This window comes from Pholcus phalangioides, unplaced genomic scaffold (genome assembly GCF_987345545.1).
Source record: "Pholcus phalangioides strain wild (caught in Gottingen) unplaced genomic scaffold, Ppha-v1.0 ptg000042l_1, whole genome shotgun sequence".
NCBI lineage: Eukaryota > Metazoa > Arthropoda > Arachnida > Araneae > Pholcidae > Pholcus > Pholcus phalangioides.
Window position 1 is genome coordinate 20,346,555 of NW_028301628.1, and position 16,573 is coordinate 20,363,127.

At 33.0% G+C, this 16,573-nt stretch overlaps 1 protein-coding gene and 1 long non-coding RNA gene across 2 annotated transcripts in view; one reads left to right on the top strand and one right to left on the bottom strand.

Annotated features, from left to right (window-relative positions):
* RpS7 (ribosomal protein S7) lies at positions 1-12,693 on the top strand. The gene is made up of 6 exons (XM_089255338.1): positions 1-132; positions 2,202-2,276; positions 2,538-2,633; positions 6,942-7,123; positions 9,667-9,817; positions 12,437-12,693. Exons 2-6 carry the CDS (start codon positions 2,202-2,204, stop codon positions 12,512-12,514), a joined length of 582 nt encoding a protein of 193 aa, XP_089111464.1. The 5' UTR covers positions 1-132; the 3' UTR covers positions 12,515-12,693.
* Positions 12,685-16,573, bottom strand: part of LOC149064624 (uncharacterized) — a 25,644-nt gene continuing 21,755 nt past the window's right edge. Inside the window, exon 4 of the long non-coding RNA XR_016195745.1 lies at positions 12,685-12,871. This is a non-coding gene — a long non-coding RNA (uncharacterized LOC149064624). The remainder of the gene's footprint in view (positions 12,872-16,573) is intronic.

Genomic DNA, 16,573 nt, shown 5'->3' on the forward strand with positions numbered 1-16,573 from the left:
GAAGGTGAAAAAACCGAAGCAGTTGAAACTACCGGAAATCTACGGATCTGGTATTGTGGTGGTCCTCATCAGGGTTAACTCGAATCGCAAGTCAACTTGAATGGCTGAGTGCTAACATCCCCACAAATAAAGGTATGTATGAAATTATTTCGTTCGTAATTGCTGAAATAATAGCTTATTCTAATTTTGGAAATATCATGGCTGATATATGTATATAAGATGCGCGAGACGGTCCGTATTTTGATGGGATGATCAAAGATATAGTTTTAATATGGCATAGCATACAGATCGGCGTAGCGTTTATTTATGTTGATGTTATAGTTATTTAATGAAACGTGCTATTTTTCCCGTTCAGGTCTATTTTACCATTGTATTGGTCATACTAATAATTTTGAGTGGACGAAACAATTGATTTTTCTCATTATAAATTGCTCCTAAATGTGCGACATTTGGTGTCATGTTGAGATCATGAAATGCGCTACAAATCCTACTAACATCAGCAGCCGGACCGTAACCCGGTGTAGAAAAAACTGAATGATAGAAGGCATCGTGTAATGTTTGTCTTTCTAGTTGTGTATGAAGTTACACTTGTAAATTCACCTGTAAACAAAGTATTTAACATTATTTTTTCAAATAATGAGAACAGCTTTATATTATGGTACCCAAAATGTGTGCTGTATTATATTTATATATTTATAGTTGCATTTTATTATGTATCGACGCAAAAACAATCTCAGATGAATTTTGTGCTATATCCAACAATCAACATGTACTAGAGCAGTGGTTTTTAAACGTTTGTCTTCTTCCTTGCCGTAATGCACATGTATTCACGGCTGTCCAGAATAGTCTTTAAAAGAGCCGCTTCCTGGTACTGAATAGGCACAGATTAATAAGGCAGCTCACAGCATTTCCAGAAGGAGCTGCAGCATATACTTTGAGAACCACTATACTTGAGGAAATAACGCAAAAGTACAACTGACTAGGCACCAAGCAAAGATGAATTTCTGAGAGGAAATTTATATTCCTCTGCAGGAAAATTGAATCCCCAACCTCTCGGTCCGGGCCAGTGTTCAGAAGAGTAAGAACACCTGCCGGGACTTTAAGTTTTGTTCGATTTCCCTGTTGAGGAATGTGAATTTTCTTTCCAAAAGTTATATTTGCTTGGTATCCAGTCAAGTGTACTTCATATTACTCATAGAGAGGTGCATAATTTTGTTGAGGAAATGTGTCTGTTGAAACATATCTGCTGGCAATGAACAGGAGAGAGTACGAACAGGCTGTTGTTTCCTGCCTTACAGTATAGTGACACCCAGACTTATATCAGTAATTTGTTCCACGACTGGTGTAAGTTGAGGTAAAGCTTTTCCATTGATAACCCTTCCCTTTGGTTAGAATGGAGCTGAATGTTCAGATTTTCATTATGTGTCAGTCTTCTCGGCACAACTCTTGCAGTTTAACAATTTCCATTCTGAGAATGTTACGTCTAAAGCAGTTTCCCAACTTTTTGTCCCAGCGTCCCCAATGTAATTTCACTCATAGAATCCTATGCTATACCTGTAGCTTCTACTGCCCTCTCCTGGAACATTCCATCGCCCACGTTGGGAATCACTGGTCTAAAGCATAGTTTCCCAAACCTTTTGTTCAGTTGCCCCCACCTCAGAGAAATTTCACTTTCATTGTCCCCAACTCAAACAAAACCATAGGATCATATGTTATACTTGTAGCTTCTATCCCCCCCTGTCCATTCCATCGCCAGAGGAAACACTGGTTTGATTTTCTCAACTTGTTTTGATTTTAAAAAAGAAACATTTTAAGGACAAATGCTGGGTTACATTAGTGTTTATAAATTTTGAATCGCGAGTGGTATTGTTATTCTGAGAGTGTCCTACCAATTTAACACGTTCACTGAGAGGCCTAAATTGCTTGTTGAGTCCATGGGGTGAATTTTTTTAAGATTAAAAATACATTTTTGTACATGACGCCACCATCGTATCATGAGCCCCCTAGTACAAGTCCTTCATGATGCCACCATGGCGTCATTAGCAGTGAACGTGTTAAGCAAAAATTAGTTGGGAAGGGGAACTTGATTAGGATAACAAAAGGCTATTGAATTGTATAGTACTGTTAGTCATTGAAATATTAATCTTTCCAATTGCAGATGTATTCTATAGTCATTGAAATATTAATCTTTCCAATTGCAGATGTATTCTATTGGAGCCAAGATTGTCAAACCTCACAATGAGAAAGCTGATGATTTGGAAAATACCATTTCACAGGTAACAAAAAACTTTAATTTAACTTATTTTCTTTCTTTTTTTTCAATTTTCAGTGGAAATGTCAGTTCAATCATTTTATTTTTCCATTCACCTCTGTTATATTCTTTCAGTTAGCATTTAAAGTGCTTAAAGCTATTGATGTAATTTGCCGAGTTGTTTATTAAACAAATTGTAAATTTATGTTCCTGGAAATGAAATCTGTCATCAGATAGTGTTTTCAAGTAATAAAAATTGATTGAATATTTCAATTATTTTTTATAGGCACTTCTAGAGTTAGAGTTAAACAGCGATCTCAAAGCTCAGCTAAGAGAATTGTACATTGTTGGAGCTAAAGAAATTGATGTTAATGGAAAGAAAGTGAGTATTGATATAGTGTTTTGTTTGTGTGAAAAGATGCTATGTGAACTCTTGTTAGCTAGTAAATTTAAGTGAAAATGTTTGCTTGGAGTAGAGGTGAATTCTATGGTCAGTTCATGGTCCTCTGGGAAGATGATGGAAGTAAAATTGACAACTTTGATGCTGAGCTGCTTGCTCTCCAAAGCAGAACAGAATATGCTGAAATCTGTGACATATGCATAGCTGCCAAGTCTCCCGAATTTTTCGGGAATCTCCCGAATTTTAGCTTCATCGCTCGACCTCCCGAAAAGTTCTTAAATCTCCCAAATTTTTAAGAAAATCACAAAAAATCCCTGATTGACCCTAAAAATTCCCTACTTCATTAAAAAAAAATCCCCGCTTATGAAAACAATCCCTAAGGAATTTCTTGTGGAGCATGAAGCCTCTTTTTTTCCCTTTCGAAATGACATCACATGTTGTAAATGGGAAAATTCCCTTTTTAAGAAAGTTTTACAAACCCTCTGATGATAACAAGAAAGTTGTTTGTCTTATCGCGCAGGGAAATGGCTTAGCAGCCAATAGTCCTGGATAGTAATTGAAGATTATAGTGACGCGCATATGGCCAAAATTTCTTTTTTTGAAGTAATTAATGTACATGCGATACAACAAAACATGAATACTGATAAGCAATAACATATTTAATCAACTTTAAAGATATTTATTCCCCGATGAATTTCATCAAACGTTCCATAAAAGGGCCACCCTTTTTTTTTTGTACAAGTTGTGTTACGGACATAAACATCGGTCATGGAAAGACTGCCATCATCACACTCATGTGAAATGGAAAAAAAAAAACATCAAGCAAGTGTCACAAAAAGTCGGTGTTCTTCAAAAATTGATGCTTTTAATCTTTCATCTTCCGATGATTTTTGGGTCATTCGCGCAGAATGCTTGTTCACATCGTTTCTGATTGAACACAATGTGCATATTTTAGATCACTATTGAAGTTTTGTCCTCCAATTTCACTTGTTTTTTGCGTAGGGATTTTATTCCCAATGGTTTAACTTCCATGTATGTAAAATACCTATTTTAATTTGACTTCAGTTTTTGAGTAGGAATTTTATTCCGTACACTTTAACTTTTATGTTTGGAAAATCCCCTTTTTTTGGAAAATCCCTTTTTTATTTGGAAAATCCCTACTTTATTTGGAAAAATCCCTGTTGTATTTATTAGGAAGTGGTTTAAGCATAAAATACGGGTTTGCGCGAAAATCTCCCAAATTTTCATTTTCAAAAGTTGGCAGCTATGCATATGTCACAGAACAGCCAGTGCTACTGCAGAACAATCTGGAAGAATTTTAAGAAAAATGTAGAAAATACTATTATATGAGAATGTTTCCTATAAAACATTATATGAGAACATTTCCAGTAGACAGTTTATTACAAGACAATGGAACTTAGTTTACATTTTAAATTTGATTATGAGACAATGTTTAAAACAGGATATATGGGTCACATGTACTTCAAGTATTTCTACGCTTAAAAAGATGTTGCCTGAAATTTGACAGCAAACATTGCGCTTAAGATATTGCTTCAAAATATTTTGAGCTATTGAATTAATGCCAATTGTATACATGTGGGCTGATCATATTTCTTCGATAAAAATACTGGAAAATAGCCAATTGTCACCAAACATTATGCCAAAGGTAAGAAAAGTTGATAATTATTGCCAAAGAAATACAAAAAGCAGAAAATGAAGCACCATTGCATTGAAGCAGTAGATTTAAATTGATTCTATGGGGGGGGGGGGGGAAAGAAACGCTAACCTCACAATATTTAAAGTCATGATTATCATAGTACAATTCATAAGATTACTAAAATTAAGTATTAAAATTAGTAACCAAAAGAATAAAAATTTCAATAGGCTTTTATTGTTATTGTTTTCATTTTTTACATAAATATAAGATGAAACAAAAAATCAGCCAAGGGGTCTAGAGACCCATACTGGATGATACATTGCAAATTTATAATGAATAATAAAGAACACAGTTACTTATTAGTAAACATCAACAAACTAAAATGGAAAAACAAAATATTAGAAAAACACATACGCACGCACAAAATGGGGTTTCAAAAAAAAAAAAAAATCAAACGTCAAAACTTTCACATAATTTGTAGTATTTTTGGCAACAGCAAGGAGTGCAATTTTATGAAATACGCATTGCATGATTTTCAGGTAAGTATATGCAAATATAAATCAATATAATGTTGCAATGCTTAAGATCAAATAGATTCATAATTTAACTGAGGTGCATAGGCAAATCAAAAGAAAAACTCGATGTCACTGATTGAAAAAAGATATTGCTTCATGTGTCTTTTGAAAGGTAATAAGTTAGTAATGTTAAGGATAGCAGGTGGTAAAGAATTGCCAAATTTCGGGATGAGGTAAGTAAAATGCTTCTTCAGAAGAGTTTTGTGGATAAGTGGTAGAGAGTATATATTGTTCAATCTATTTGAGAAACTGGAACTGTTCAGAGGTAAAGCAAATTGTCGTTTAAAAATAATTATAGTAGATTTGTAGAAATAAAGCTGACGTTGGGGAAGGATTCCAAGACTGAAAAAGTTGTTTTGAAGGAGTCAAATAGTCACTTGTGATAAGTATTATTGCTCTTTTTTGGAGTTTCATTATTGGTGTAAGATTTGAAATTAAGTCGCCACCCCAGATAGCTGAACCATATAATAGAAGGGACATTTTCATAAAAAGTTCGGATGACCAAAATTACTTGAAGATATGAAAATGTCCCAGAAAATAGAGGTCATATAGATATATAATTACATGCTTTCTATTTTTTTTTTATCAAAGGCAAATTTCCATACGGTTTCAAACATAAAATGATTTCTGCTTAAATGTCATTTGCATACTAAACTGAAGCTTTTTTTAATGCAAGACCACCCCTTTAGAACTTGACATTAACTACAAATTGAAATGAGAATCATAATTGTTTTAAAAAATGATATATCTTTAATAAATTTGCATTTTTCGCTTAAACTCTAAATTAAAAAGGAGTAAATGCTCAATATAAATTTAAAAAATCCAAGTAATTTTATTATTTTTTTTTAATCCGTATTTTTATTAACCACCATCTAAATGTCCCTGAATTTTAAAATTTTGCCTGGAAGAGTGCTTGAATAGTCCTTGAATTTTCTGCTTTCATAGAGTATGAACCATGTTTCTGCTACTAGATTTTCTTGTACATTGTGTAAATTTATTGTATCACTATCAACAATATCTGATACTGCCCTGGGTTTCTTCATGTAATGGAAACATCGAGGAGGTTATAAACCATTGTTGAAAAAAAAAAGGGTATGAAACACATTATTTGGGAACCACAGTAACTAAGTAAACATTTCTAAAGTCATTGTTAGGGCTCCCAAACAAACAATGTTTACAGACAGTTTTTTTGGCAATTTCTGGCATTTTCCCTGCTGACAAATTTTGAAAGTAGCCCAGCAGTTCCCAACCGGTGCTTTCTGTGCACTACACAACGGCTCTGTGGTGAATCGAAGGAAACAAAACAAATTGGTAAATTTGGTAGATAAATTACAAAAGAGAGGCCTACAGCGTTCCGCCATAAAAATTTTATATAAAAGAGAGTACCTCAATTTCAAACAGTGCTCCGCCATAGAAATTATGTACTGCAAAAGGCTCCGCGGGTCAAAGGTTGAGAACCGCCGAAGTAGCCTATTATTTACATAGGGTCTTGTTTGGTATATATATATATATATATATAAAATTGAGTGAAGATTAGTGTACAATTATAGATTTGTATAGAGAATATGCAGACGCAAAATCAATTTTATATGTATTTATTTTCATTTGTAAATGGGATAATGGTAATCTACGAACCTAATGTACAACGTGCTATCAAAATCAGTTCACTGAATTGCAATTCTAGCATTTGAAATTGATAAAATGTCGCAGACACTAGCTGCAAGATTTTTATTCTCGTAAGGTGGGGCAGGGTTTCATCACCTTTCAGCTCCCATTATCTACAGAAATAATTTACCCATCTGTGTTATTGGAAATACACCTGTTGAGTCCCAAAATATTTGTTTTGTTATTTAAAGAAATTGGGTGAAAATTAAAAAAAATTATAAATGATGCCTGAGCATTGTAGCTGTTTCCGTATAGCAATTTTAAGTTCAATTCTCTTTCAATTTATAAACTTGGATCTTTCACATGGAAGCAGTTCTAATATTAACACAAATTATAAAAGCCTGTCACGTAGTTTTAGTATTTTATATTGCATCTAATTTTTCTTTTTTACAGGCTCTTGTAATATTTGTACCTGTGCCGCAGCTCAGAGCCTTCCAGAAGATTCAAGCTAGGTTGGTTCGAGAACTGGAGAAAAAGTTTAGTGGCAAGCATGTCGTTTTCATTGCACGCAGAACAATTTTGCCTAAACCCACCCGTAAAATGAAGGTGAAAAATAAGCAAAAGCGTCCCAGGAGGTAATTCCGTTTATTTGGTTTTATGTACACTTCTTGAGTGGGGGAAATCCCTATTCATTCATGCCTTCCAAAGAATGAAGTGTGCTTTAAGTTAAGAAAAACTTATCAATAACTGTGAGAATGTTAGTGTGGGTTTTGAAATAGTGAAAATGAACAATTTTAAAGAAACATCGCACTTTCCTGTGTATAATCCTTGCATTCCTCAAAGCAGAATTTTTTGCTTTGTTCTACAATGAGCCCTCAGTTGACTGAAAATGTTCTGTGGTAAAAATTTCCATAATAGCATTTTTTTAAAATTTTTCTTGAAATTCTTCCAGAATGATACTTATTCTCATATGGTATCTCATTTGTTTCAGATGGTATTTAATGTTTTAAAAAGTTGTTCGTAGCAAAGTGCCAAAATCTGGCTGTTACAGCTTCAAAAAAGTGTTACTTGGTGCAAATCACAAAATTTTTTTTGAATAAACTTGGAAAAAACTTGGAAACACGTTTTATATTTACAGATAAATAAAAACTGACAAAATTAAAAAAAAATTTTTTTGTTTGTGTCCCGAAATTTTTCCTATTTTAAAATGTCCACTCTGTTATGATCATATGGGAAATATATTTTTATACCAGATTAAATTTGTTTGATCAACTTTTTTTGGATTTGACTTTTGTAATACGACTTGTTCCCGTTATGTCTAGTACCAGATTTTTCTGTCGAATGTCCACTCTCTTATGTTGTTATCACAAATAAGATTTTTTTTTCATCTGTATTAACATCCAGGATAATAATACGTGGAGATATGCTTCAAAATATAATGAAATTTTTCATTAATCATTTAAATATATAATGAAAAAAATAATTTAGGCTAATTTGCTAACTTAATTTTCTGAAACCTAAAACCATGCAATGGAATAGAAACTATGTGTTGAAGTAAAGTTTTCTTATTTAAAAGGTTTTGAAGGTTTTAGTTAAATTTAATAAGTTATCTATTTGTTTTAACCTTTACCATATATTAATAATCATGTTATTTTTTTAAGTTAAATACGAAAGTAAAGTAGTGCAGATTGTTAAAATCACTGCCAGAGGCAGATCCAGAGAGATGTCATAAGAGGGGCATTTTAGTATTAGTAAAAGTAATTATATGACAATACATTCTGTATTTTAGTGGGACAGAACCATTATCATCTTATATTTTTGTTTCCAGGCTTTTCTCCCACCCCCAGTCTATTCTGGATCACTAATGCGATAGCCATAAATGTGAGATTTATACCAACATCAAATTACTATTCAATTTCAACAAAAAACTTTGAAATAAAAGAAAAATCATCCTGATATAGTATATAGCTGAGCAAGTCCAGTGTCCACTTTGACCAGATTTTAATAATTTTACCAGGCTAAAATTCAAACTACAAAGGGGCATGTGTTATTAGAATTTGCTTATGGGGTGGATGTTTTTCAAAGGTTACAGAGGAGTCTCTGGGTCACCTATCACATTTTGTATTTAATTTTTGAAAAATAAAAGTATTTACGTAGCCTATTTAGAATATTAGATATATTTTTCTTAGGTAAGCATTTCTGCGCACTCTGTTACGGGAAGCGTTTTTGCAGTTCATAGGCAAAAAAATGCAACTCTTTAAACTAAGATGTTAAATTATAAACTACCAACACATCTGTCAGAAATAAACTTTTGATTTTGAGCAGCTAAATATATGCAAAAAATAAACTTTTCTGTGTGCTATTTTGAAAAAATCATGAAAAACGACAGGAAAAAAGTCAATTTTTTTAAACTTTTTTTCAGCATATGTGTAAGAAATAAGCTTTTTTAATTATTTTAAGAGATAAGAGCAGAAATAATTATTGTTTTACAGCGATATTTGTTTTCGTACAGAAGTAGACAAAATTCATGGCTTTCAGCCAAAAAACCCAAAAATAAAATATAAAATAAAAGTGAAAAATATTTATGAAATATTAAACTTTTAAGTCATTGGCTATAATTTGAGATCAATTTTATTTTGAAAATTGAATTTTTCATTTCAAAAATGTGGAATAAACACTTTTTTGGGAAATGACCCATATATTTTTAACGCCCATCTTCACTTCATAGCCTGCCAACAATCAAACCCTTCTCCTGTGCAGTTCACAAAACACCTGCACATTGGTGATAAATTAATGAACTCTACTTTTACCCCCTTCCGTTTTCTGTTTGCTCTTAAGGTGCGTGGAACGTCTGAATTGAAGTTTATTTTTGATTATAACGGACGTAGAGGTGGCTGAAAGAAAAAAAAGAAAGACAAGTTCATGAAATATGGTCATGGACGCCGGAATGTATATGCTCATGTTCCTAAAGTAACACCAATCATTTGAATGGTATTGCTCAGCAACACCAATCATCATTCAAATATGTTCTTCCCCCCCCCCCCCCTCTAGTTCGGGCAATGGGAGATTTACCAAAAACGGGACATTTTTGTTGAATGTAGCATGATTTTACTGATTTAAGTTCATCAGTTATTTGAAAACTTGTTGGAATGATGTCTTGAAATTCCTTTTCTTCTAGTCGCACTTTGACTGCTGTGCATGATGCAATCTTAGAAGATCTAGTGTTCCCTGCAGAAATTGTCGGCAAGAGGATACGAATTCGATTGGCTGGAAGTCGACTGATGAAAGTTCACTTAGACAAGACGCAGCAAACCAATATTGAACATAAAGTAAGCAATTATTGGATATAAACCATATTTTTGTAAATATGTCGAGGTTTTACAGTGTCTATCCATTGCTGTTGTATCAATGTATTTGGGTAAGAAGGAAAGAAAATTTAGTCTGTATTTTTAGTTTGAATCTGCTACGAATGCATGAAATTCCCAAAGTAATATTATTAGCCAGGGCTTGACAAATCGTAAAAAAAATTTAGGCCAACTTGGGAGCCAAGTGTTTTTTTAATGGTCTAAAATAATTTAAAAAAAAAATTTTTTTTTTTAATAATAATTTTGGTCTAAATTTTTGTTTTGGGAATTGGTGCCCTCCCTCCACATTGAGAAACATGCTGATATGAATTCTAAAAATCTTGTGTCGTCCTTAAACTTTAATAATCACACATTATTTGCTCACCAATCCCAATTTTTAGTCCAGGATTTGTCAAGTCCCGTTATTAGCAATTAAATTACTGGGGAATATTATAGAACTGTGGTTCTCAACTGGTGCTCCGCGGCTGCTTGAGGAAAGTAAAATAAAAAACAGGAATTTTAAAAAAAAAAATTATAATTATTTTGGAATAATAAAAATAAATCGGTAATGTTTTGCTGAATAAGTAAAAAATAGGTCTACGGGGCTCCGTCATAGAAATTATATGTCAAAAAGGGCTCCTCGAGTCAAAAAAGGTTGAGAATCGCTGTTATAGAAAATAATTCTCAAGTTATTAATAATAGCCCTTCCAGAGAATATTCTCCAGTTGCAGAAGTCCTTCTAGAGAGTATTCTTAAGAATATATAATAACATGCATTACAATAAATAATTTGTATAAATAACTAAGATTATTTATTTCGAATAATTATTTTCGATAAGAATATTCTCTAGTAATTTATAATAAGCCCTTATATTCTGTCCCTGTCTCTCTTCCCAAGATGGGGATATTGAAGTTTGTAGCCCACAGTATTAAAAATTGAAATCAAGAAAATTATACCAACATGGCTGAATTGCATAACTTTTAAAAAAAAAATATGAGTGATACAGAATGTAAGTATGCACATTAAAGAAAACAACAGTTCAGTATCTTCTTAGAATGAAGGTGATTATATAAAAATATCTTCCTTTGGTTTAATTTTTTGTTTTGAATTTCTAAAAATTTATCTAATTTTAAAATAGTTTTTTACGATTTTAATCTTAAGGTTCCTAAAATCTTCATAACCAAACTTTTATAACCTCTCATCATGACCAAGGGAATATTCTGAGAATATTCTTTAACTAAAAGTTATCATTGAGGGTGATTATGCCAAAAATTGCTTTGTTTTATATGTTTCAGGCAATGAAACTAATTTATATTTTATCATATAAATAAAATTAGTAAAAAAAATTAAAAGAAATATGAATATATTCTTGATTATTTTCCAATTTTTTTTTTATATCCATGAGAATATTCTCACCTCTCAACTCTAAGTGGCCTGTAACAACCATGGGACAGAACATTTTGTCAGCTGATTGAGTGTTTGTGGATGAGAATATTGAAATGCATTGAAGCCCTATTCCAATTAGATTGTTTCCCAAAGTGGGCAATATCGTCCCCGGGGGAGGGGGAATGGTCTAATGGTTCTGAGAACTTTTTTTTTTTCAATTCTGATGTGAATGTATTTTGTAAATGTTCATTGACATTATCAACCATTGGTTGTGCATAAGTTTTGTCTCCGAATTAGAAAGGAAAATTGTTTGTCTGGCATGATTCAGTTATGCTTAATTTGGAGAACCTCAAAATTGTTGCAATAATTTCTTTTCATCACCTCCAAATTTCAGAATAACCTGTTTTCAATTACATAATTCTATCGGTCACGGTGGGCCTGTCACGTGTCCCTTTCACTGTTGCAGTGCTGTGGATCCAGTGTTGGATGGAAGTGGGTTTTATGTGTGGACATTGAGATGGGGAAATAGAAAAAAATCAAGACAATCATCGTGAAATATTGCGGTGTAGAAGAATGAGTGTATCACACACAGACGGGAAATGACACCAGGAGGCTATATAAGATTTTCTTGTTGACATGGCTAAAGGGGAAAAATACTTTGTGAAAAAAAAAAAATTTGTAGGCCAGATTTGACAATTTTGATGAAAGTTTGGTACCATTGTTTATATATATACACGACCAACTAATTATTGGCAAATTTTTTGAAATGTTGCGAAAATCGGACATTTTACAATGAGAAAGAAGAATTTTAAAGAAAGTGGGAAACTATGATGTTTATTAATAAATAACTCATTAAAATAATACACATCACCGAAAGCAACCTTAGGTTTTTTAGAAAGGGCTCAAACCAACATTACATTAATGTTATTTATCACAGTCTAACTCAAGCCAATCCACAGGATCCTATACTAAACACATTGCTTCCATGGGGGTCCCCGTGGATAATATTGCCCACTTCCCACTTTGGGAAACGCTGATATACAGTTTGAGAAATTTTTTTTTGTTGAGTGCGTAAAATCAATTTCACGTGAGAAATTTGAAATTTCGTCAATTTTCTGTTACGTTCAATATTCAACATAATAAAAATTTTAATCGAAGATCTTTATTTTTGAAATCTAGAGAGAACTAGAATTTGAAAATACTTTTTTTCCCCTTCAGACTGAAACATTTGCTGCTGTTTACAAGAAGCTGACGGGAAAGGAAGTGACATTTGAATTTCCGGAGCCACTTTTTTGAGAGGACTGTAAAAATGTAGAACATTCTCTTTGAGGTTTGAATAAATAAATAAAAAAAAAAGTTTTCAAGTAAATAATTTATTTTTTGAAGGACCATAGGTAAAGTGAGTTTGGGTATAGAAATATGTTGTACATTATTAAATTAATGTGCTTATAAAGAGCAAAATGAACTGACAATGTTTCAAAGAATTTAATGAGTTACAATTGGCACATTTTATACACATTCATACTCACACACTTATAGGGTTGCAGAACACAATAGAAGCTGCATAAAATTGGTTATACTAATGACAGAAAAGTCTGGAAGTCTATGCTTGAGTAAAGCTCTAACAACACAGGTCCAGGGAAGGATTTTCACCTGAAAAATGTTTTCAAATTTACATCTTGAATATGTCATGCATTTACTTTTTTTTTTCTTCAAATCTGTGACAGTCAAATATTTCTTACTTGCACTGATATAAAAACTAATTCTTATGCTCAATTTTTATCATGGCTTTGATATAGAAAAAAATGTCCAGTATTTTATTCAATCAGAATTTTTTTTACAGGTCAGTGGTCCTTGACTTTTTGTGTTCCCAAACAATTTGTGGCAATGAAATGAGAACCCCTTCACAAAATAATTTATTTCAGCATATAATACATTTTAGTACACATTAGGAGATACAGGCTCTTCGAATGGGAGAAAGAATAGTCCACTTCCACCTATGTCACTAATAAAAAAAATTTTGTGAATAGTGTAGGGTGGGCAATCGCTCTGTTGCTTGTATCATAAGAAAAGTAATTCCCCATTAGTTCAATTCCTTTGAAAGTTTTTAACCTTCAAACTTTGAAGGAATTGAACCTTGGAGAATTACTAAATAGTGAGCCAGTAGAACTTTTTTGCCCCCAAAGCAGGATATGCCAGAATCTGCGACATGCGTTACAGAAATATCTGGAAGAATTTTAGGAAAAATGTAGAAAACACTACCATTATGCGCATTTTTACTGCAGAACATTTGAGAGCTCAATGTAAATCATTCTACTTTGGGGCTCGACGCATGGCCTCGTGATGATAAGATCTCGTTACAATTTCACAAAGTATATTAAATAGTAGGCACAGGTATTTCCAGCTATTTAGCGGATTCTCCTAAAAATCCCTCTGCCAGGGGGGGGGGGAAGCTTTTTTTGAATGGATAAAGTGCTGCTCACTTGTTCCTACAAGGGGGATGCTGTGGAGAACGGGGGAACACAACTTTGTTTCATAGGATACTTTGCAATACTTTTCGTGTTGAAGAAAGCGTTGAATGAATTCATTCCTTGGGAATTTGGCGCAATATTACGTCCCTGATCGTAAAGAGGTTAAAAAAATTTCGATTGATGTCTTTGTATGTGTCAAAACGTTCTTAAAAGTTTTCAATTAATAAATTTCTGGGTCAATATTACGGAAATTGTGTAAATAGTGATTATGCTTTATTTAATTTGCAGGGGTGGGAACTCTGCGCCAAAACTAATATCTTGCGCCATCCTGCTCCAATAGCGTATTTTTGTATTTTTCTGCGCCAAATAGCGAATTTTGCATCAGTATAGGTCCCTTTACACGTACAATCTTCCCCGCACGCCTGGAGCAGGACGTTCTTGCGCGAAGGATTGGAGGGTGGTTAGGAACGTGGCATTCAAGAGCGCATTGTTAAAAAGAGACACATTCTTGCGCGCACTCTCTCCTGCACGAAAGAGGGCTCCGTTCAGAATTGTGTGTGTAAAGGGAAGCGTGTGGCGAAATTCATACGCTTTTGCATGGCGTGTGGACTTTCGGGGAAGCACAAAACTCCACGTTCCTGGCCAAAGTTTTTTCCCTGTTGGCAGATCGAAATCGGCTGACATTTGTGCGGGGAAAAAAAAAATATAGATTTCAAAAGCTTATTATTACTACGTGGATTACTCGTTTTTCAAAAATAATTTCAATAACTATTTTTTGAAATTACTGTTACAAATGTATGGTAATTTTTTATGCAATTGATAAGAAATTTGGAAATAAAATTTCTGTGATCGATAATTTCTAATTTTTATTGTTTCGATTCGACTTTCATTTGTTCATTCGACTTTAATTGGTGTAATTATTTCTTAACTACATTTTCTGAATTTAATTGTTTATATACTTAATATTATAATTTTACCGAAACAAGGAAAAAAAAAATCAGATTTATTTTTTTCCATCAATTATTGACTCGGTGTGTAGCCGATGTTTTTTTTAATACTACCAGCCATAAAAATAGATAGAAATTGTTAAATTGAAACCTCGCTACAACGATTCTCGATATAACGATAATCCCTCTACAACAATATTTTTTTCTTGGTCCTCTGAGTATCGTTATATCGAGGTTTCACTGCACTTTTTTGAAATTATGGTTTTATTTTGTAGGGCTTTATTTCAGATATTTGAGAAATTCTTGATAAATTTCTCTCGGTTGTATTCATATCCTCAAAAAATCATTTCAGTTTAATGTTGTCGAGCATAAGCAGTTCATACCAATACAAAAAATAACATAAATTGAAGCATAATTTTTGTTTCAAATTTTTAACAACATTCCGTTGTGTGTCATACTATGACAGCAATAAAATTAAAATTGCGAATAGCAATACGTTTTTAGTTGGATATCATTCATGACATTGGATGGTTTTAGGTTTTAAATGAAATCCGCATTATCTTATAACATGAAACATCCCTTTTACTAGGTATTTTGAACATCACTTGACCTTGGACATCTTTTGTGATCTTATCATGGAAAAGTACAGCACATTGTCCACTGAACACCTGCTATGAATGCAGAGTTGGCTAGATCTAATGAATAGGATGCTGCTTTTCAAACAGCACCATTGTTAATCTTCAGACATTCAGATAATGGAAGTTTTTTCCACAACCCTAAGTCCCTTTTAATTTTTTTTTTTCATTTGTGTTTTAGTCAAATTTGTATTATCAAATTTAAATCAGATGTTCTTAACCTTTTTAGCAGTGACTTAAAAACATCAACTTTGTGTTCCCCAGATACATTTCCAATTTTAAAAATATGCGTATTGAATAAATTTCTAATTAAAATGGGGTTTTTTTTCGAAATTTCTGTAGCCAGTGGTAGGCGTCTTAACTGGTGAGTGAACAGGAATGGAACCAGTGCCAAATCAAAAAAGAGGCTCCAAGTTATTGAAAGGCTTTCATCTATTCTGAAGTTATCTTTTTTCAATTCTGGATTTTTATTAATTTTGGAATAATTTCTTTCATCAATTCTCGCATTAATTATGCGTATATACTTCTATCGTTAATTTCAAATTTTGAAACTGATCTTTCTTAAAATACTTTTTTCTATAAAAAAACAATTATTTTCTTTAAAAAGAAAAAAAATAGAACTTATGTGGATTAAGAGCCCCTAGTTAAACTGTTTTTTTTTCCCACACCCTGAGGATAAATGAAAACTTGCGAAGTTATCAAAATAATAATAGTAATTTAACATATCTATAAATCTGATATAATAATGTTAGTAGATAAAGGAACCAAATCAAAGTTCGAAAATTATTACAATAACCTAATAAATGTAATTACGGCACTTGAAACTAATTTATCATTTCCGTTGGAAACAGGAAGAAAAATTGCAATAAATATTATCGCTGAAAAAAATTATTTACATTGTACACATCTTTTTTTTTAGAACGATAATGAAGGAAGACGACGCAGGAGACGAGGGATTCGCCCCTTTTTTGCCGGTAGGGTGGGTTTGCGCAGACGTACGATTTTGTGTTCGCGATTGAACGCTGGAATGACCAGTTCTTGCGCGCACTCCTAACCGCACACTTTTTTCGCCTTTACACGCACACTCTTGAAGGCGGTTCTGAAGTTGTTTACAGCTATCGCGCGCGCAAAAGCGTACGTATAAAGGGGCTTTATGCCCGGAATTTCGGAAAGGACGCCAAAAAATTTTTGTTCCTGCTAGCCACGAAACGTTTCTTTACGAGAAGAGCGTGTTTTATTCCACTATACTTAAACTATCGGCCCCTGATCGGGCTTTCCATCGCGAAACCCCGATACTGCCCG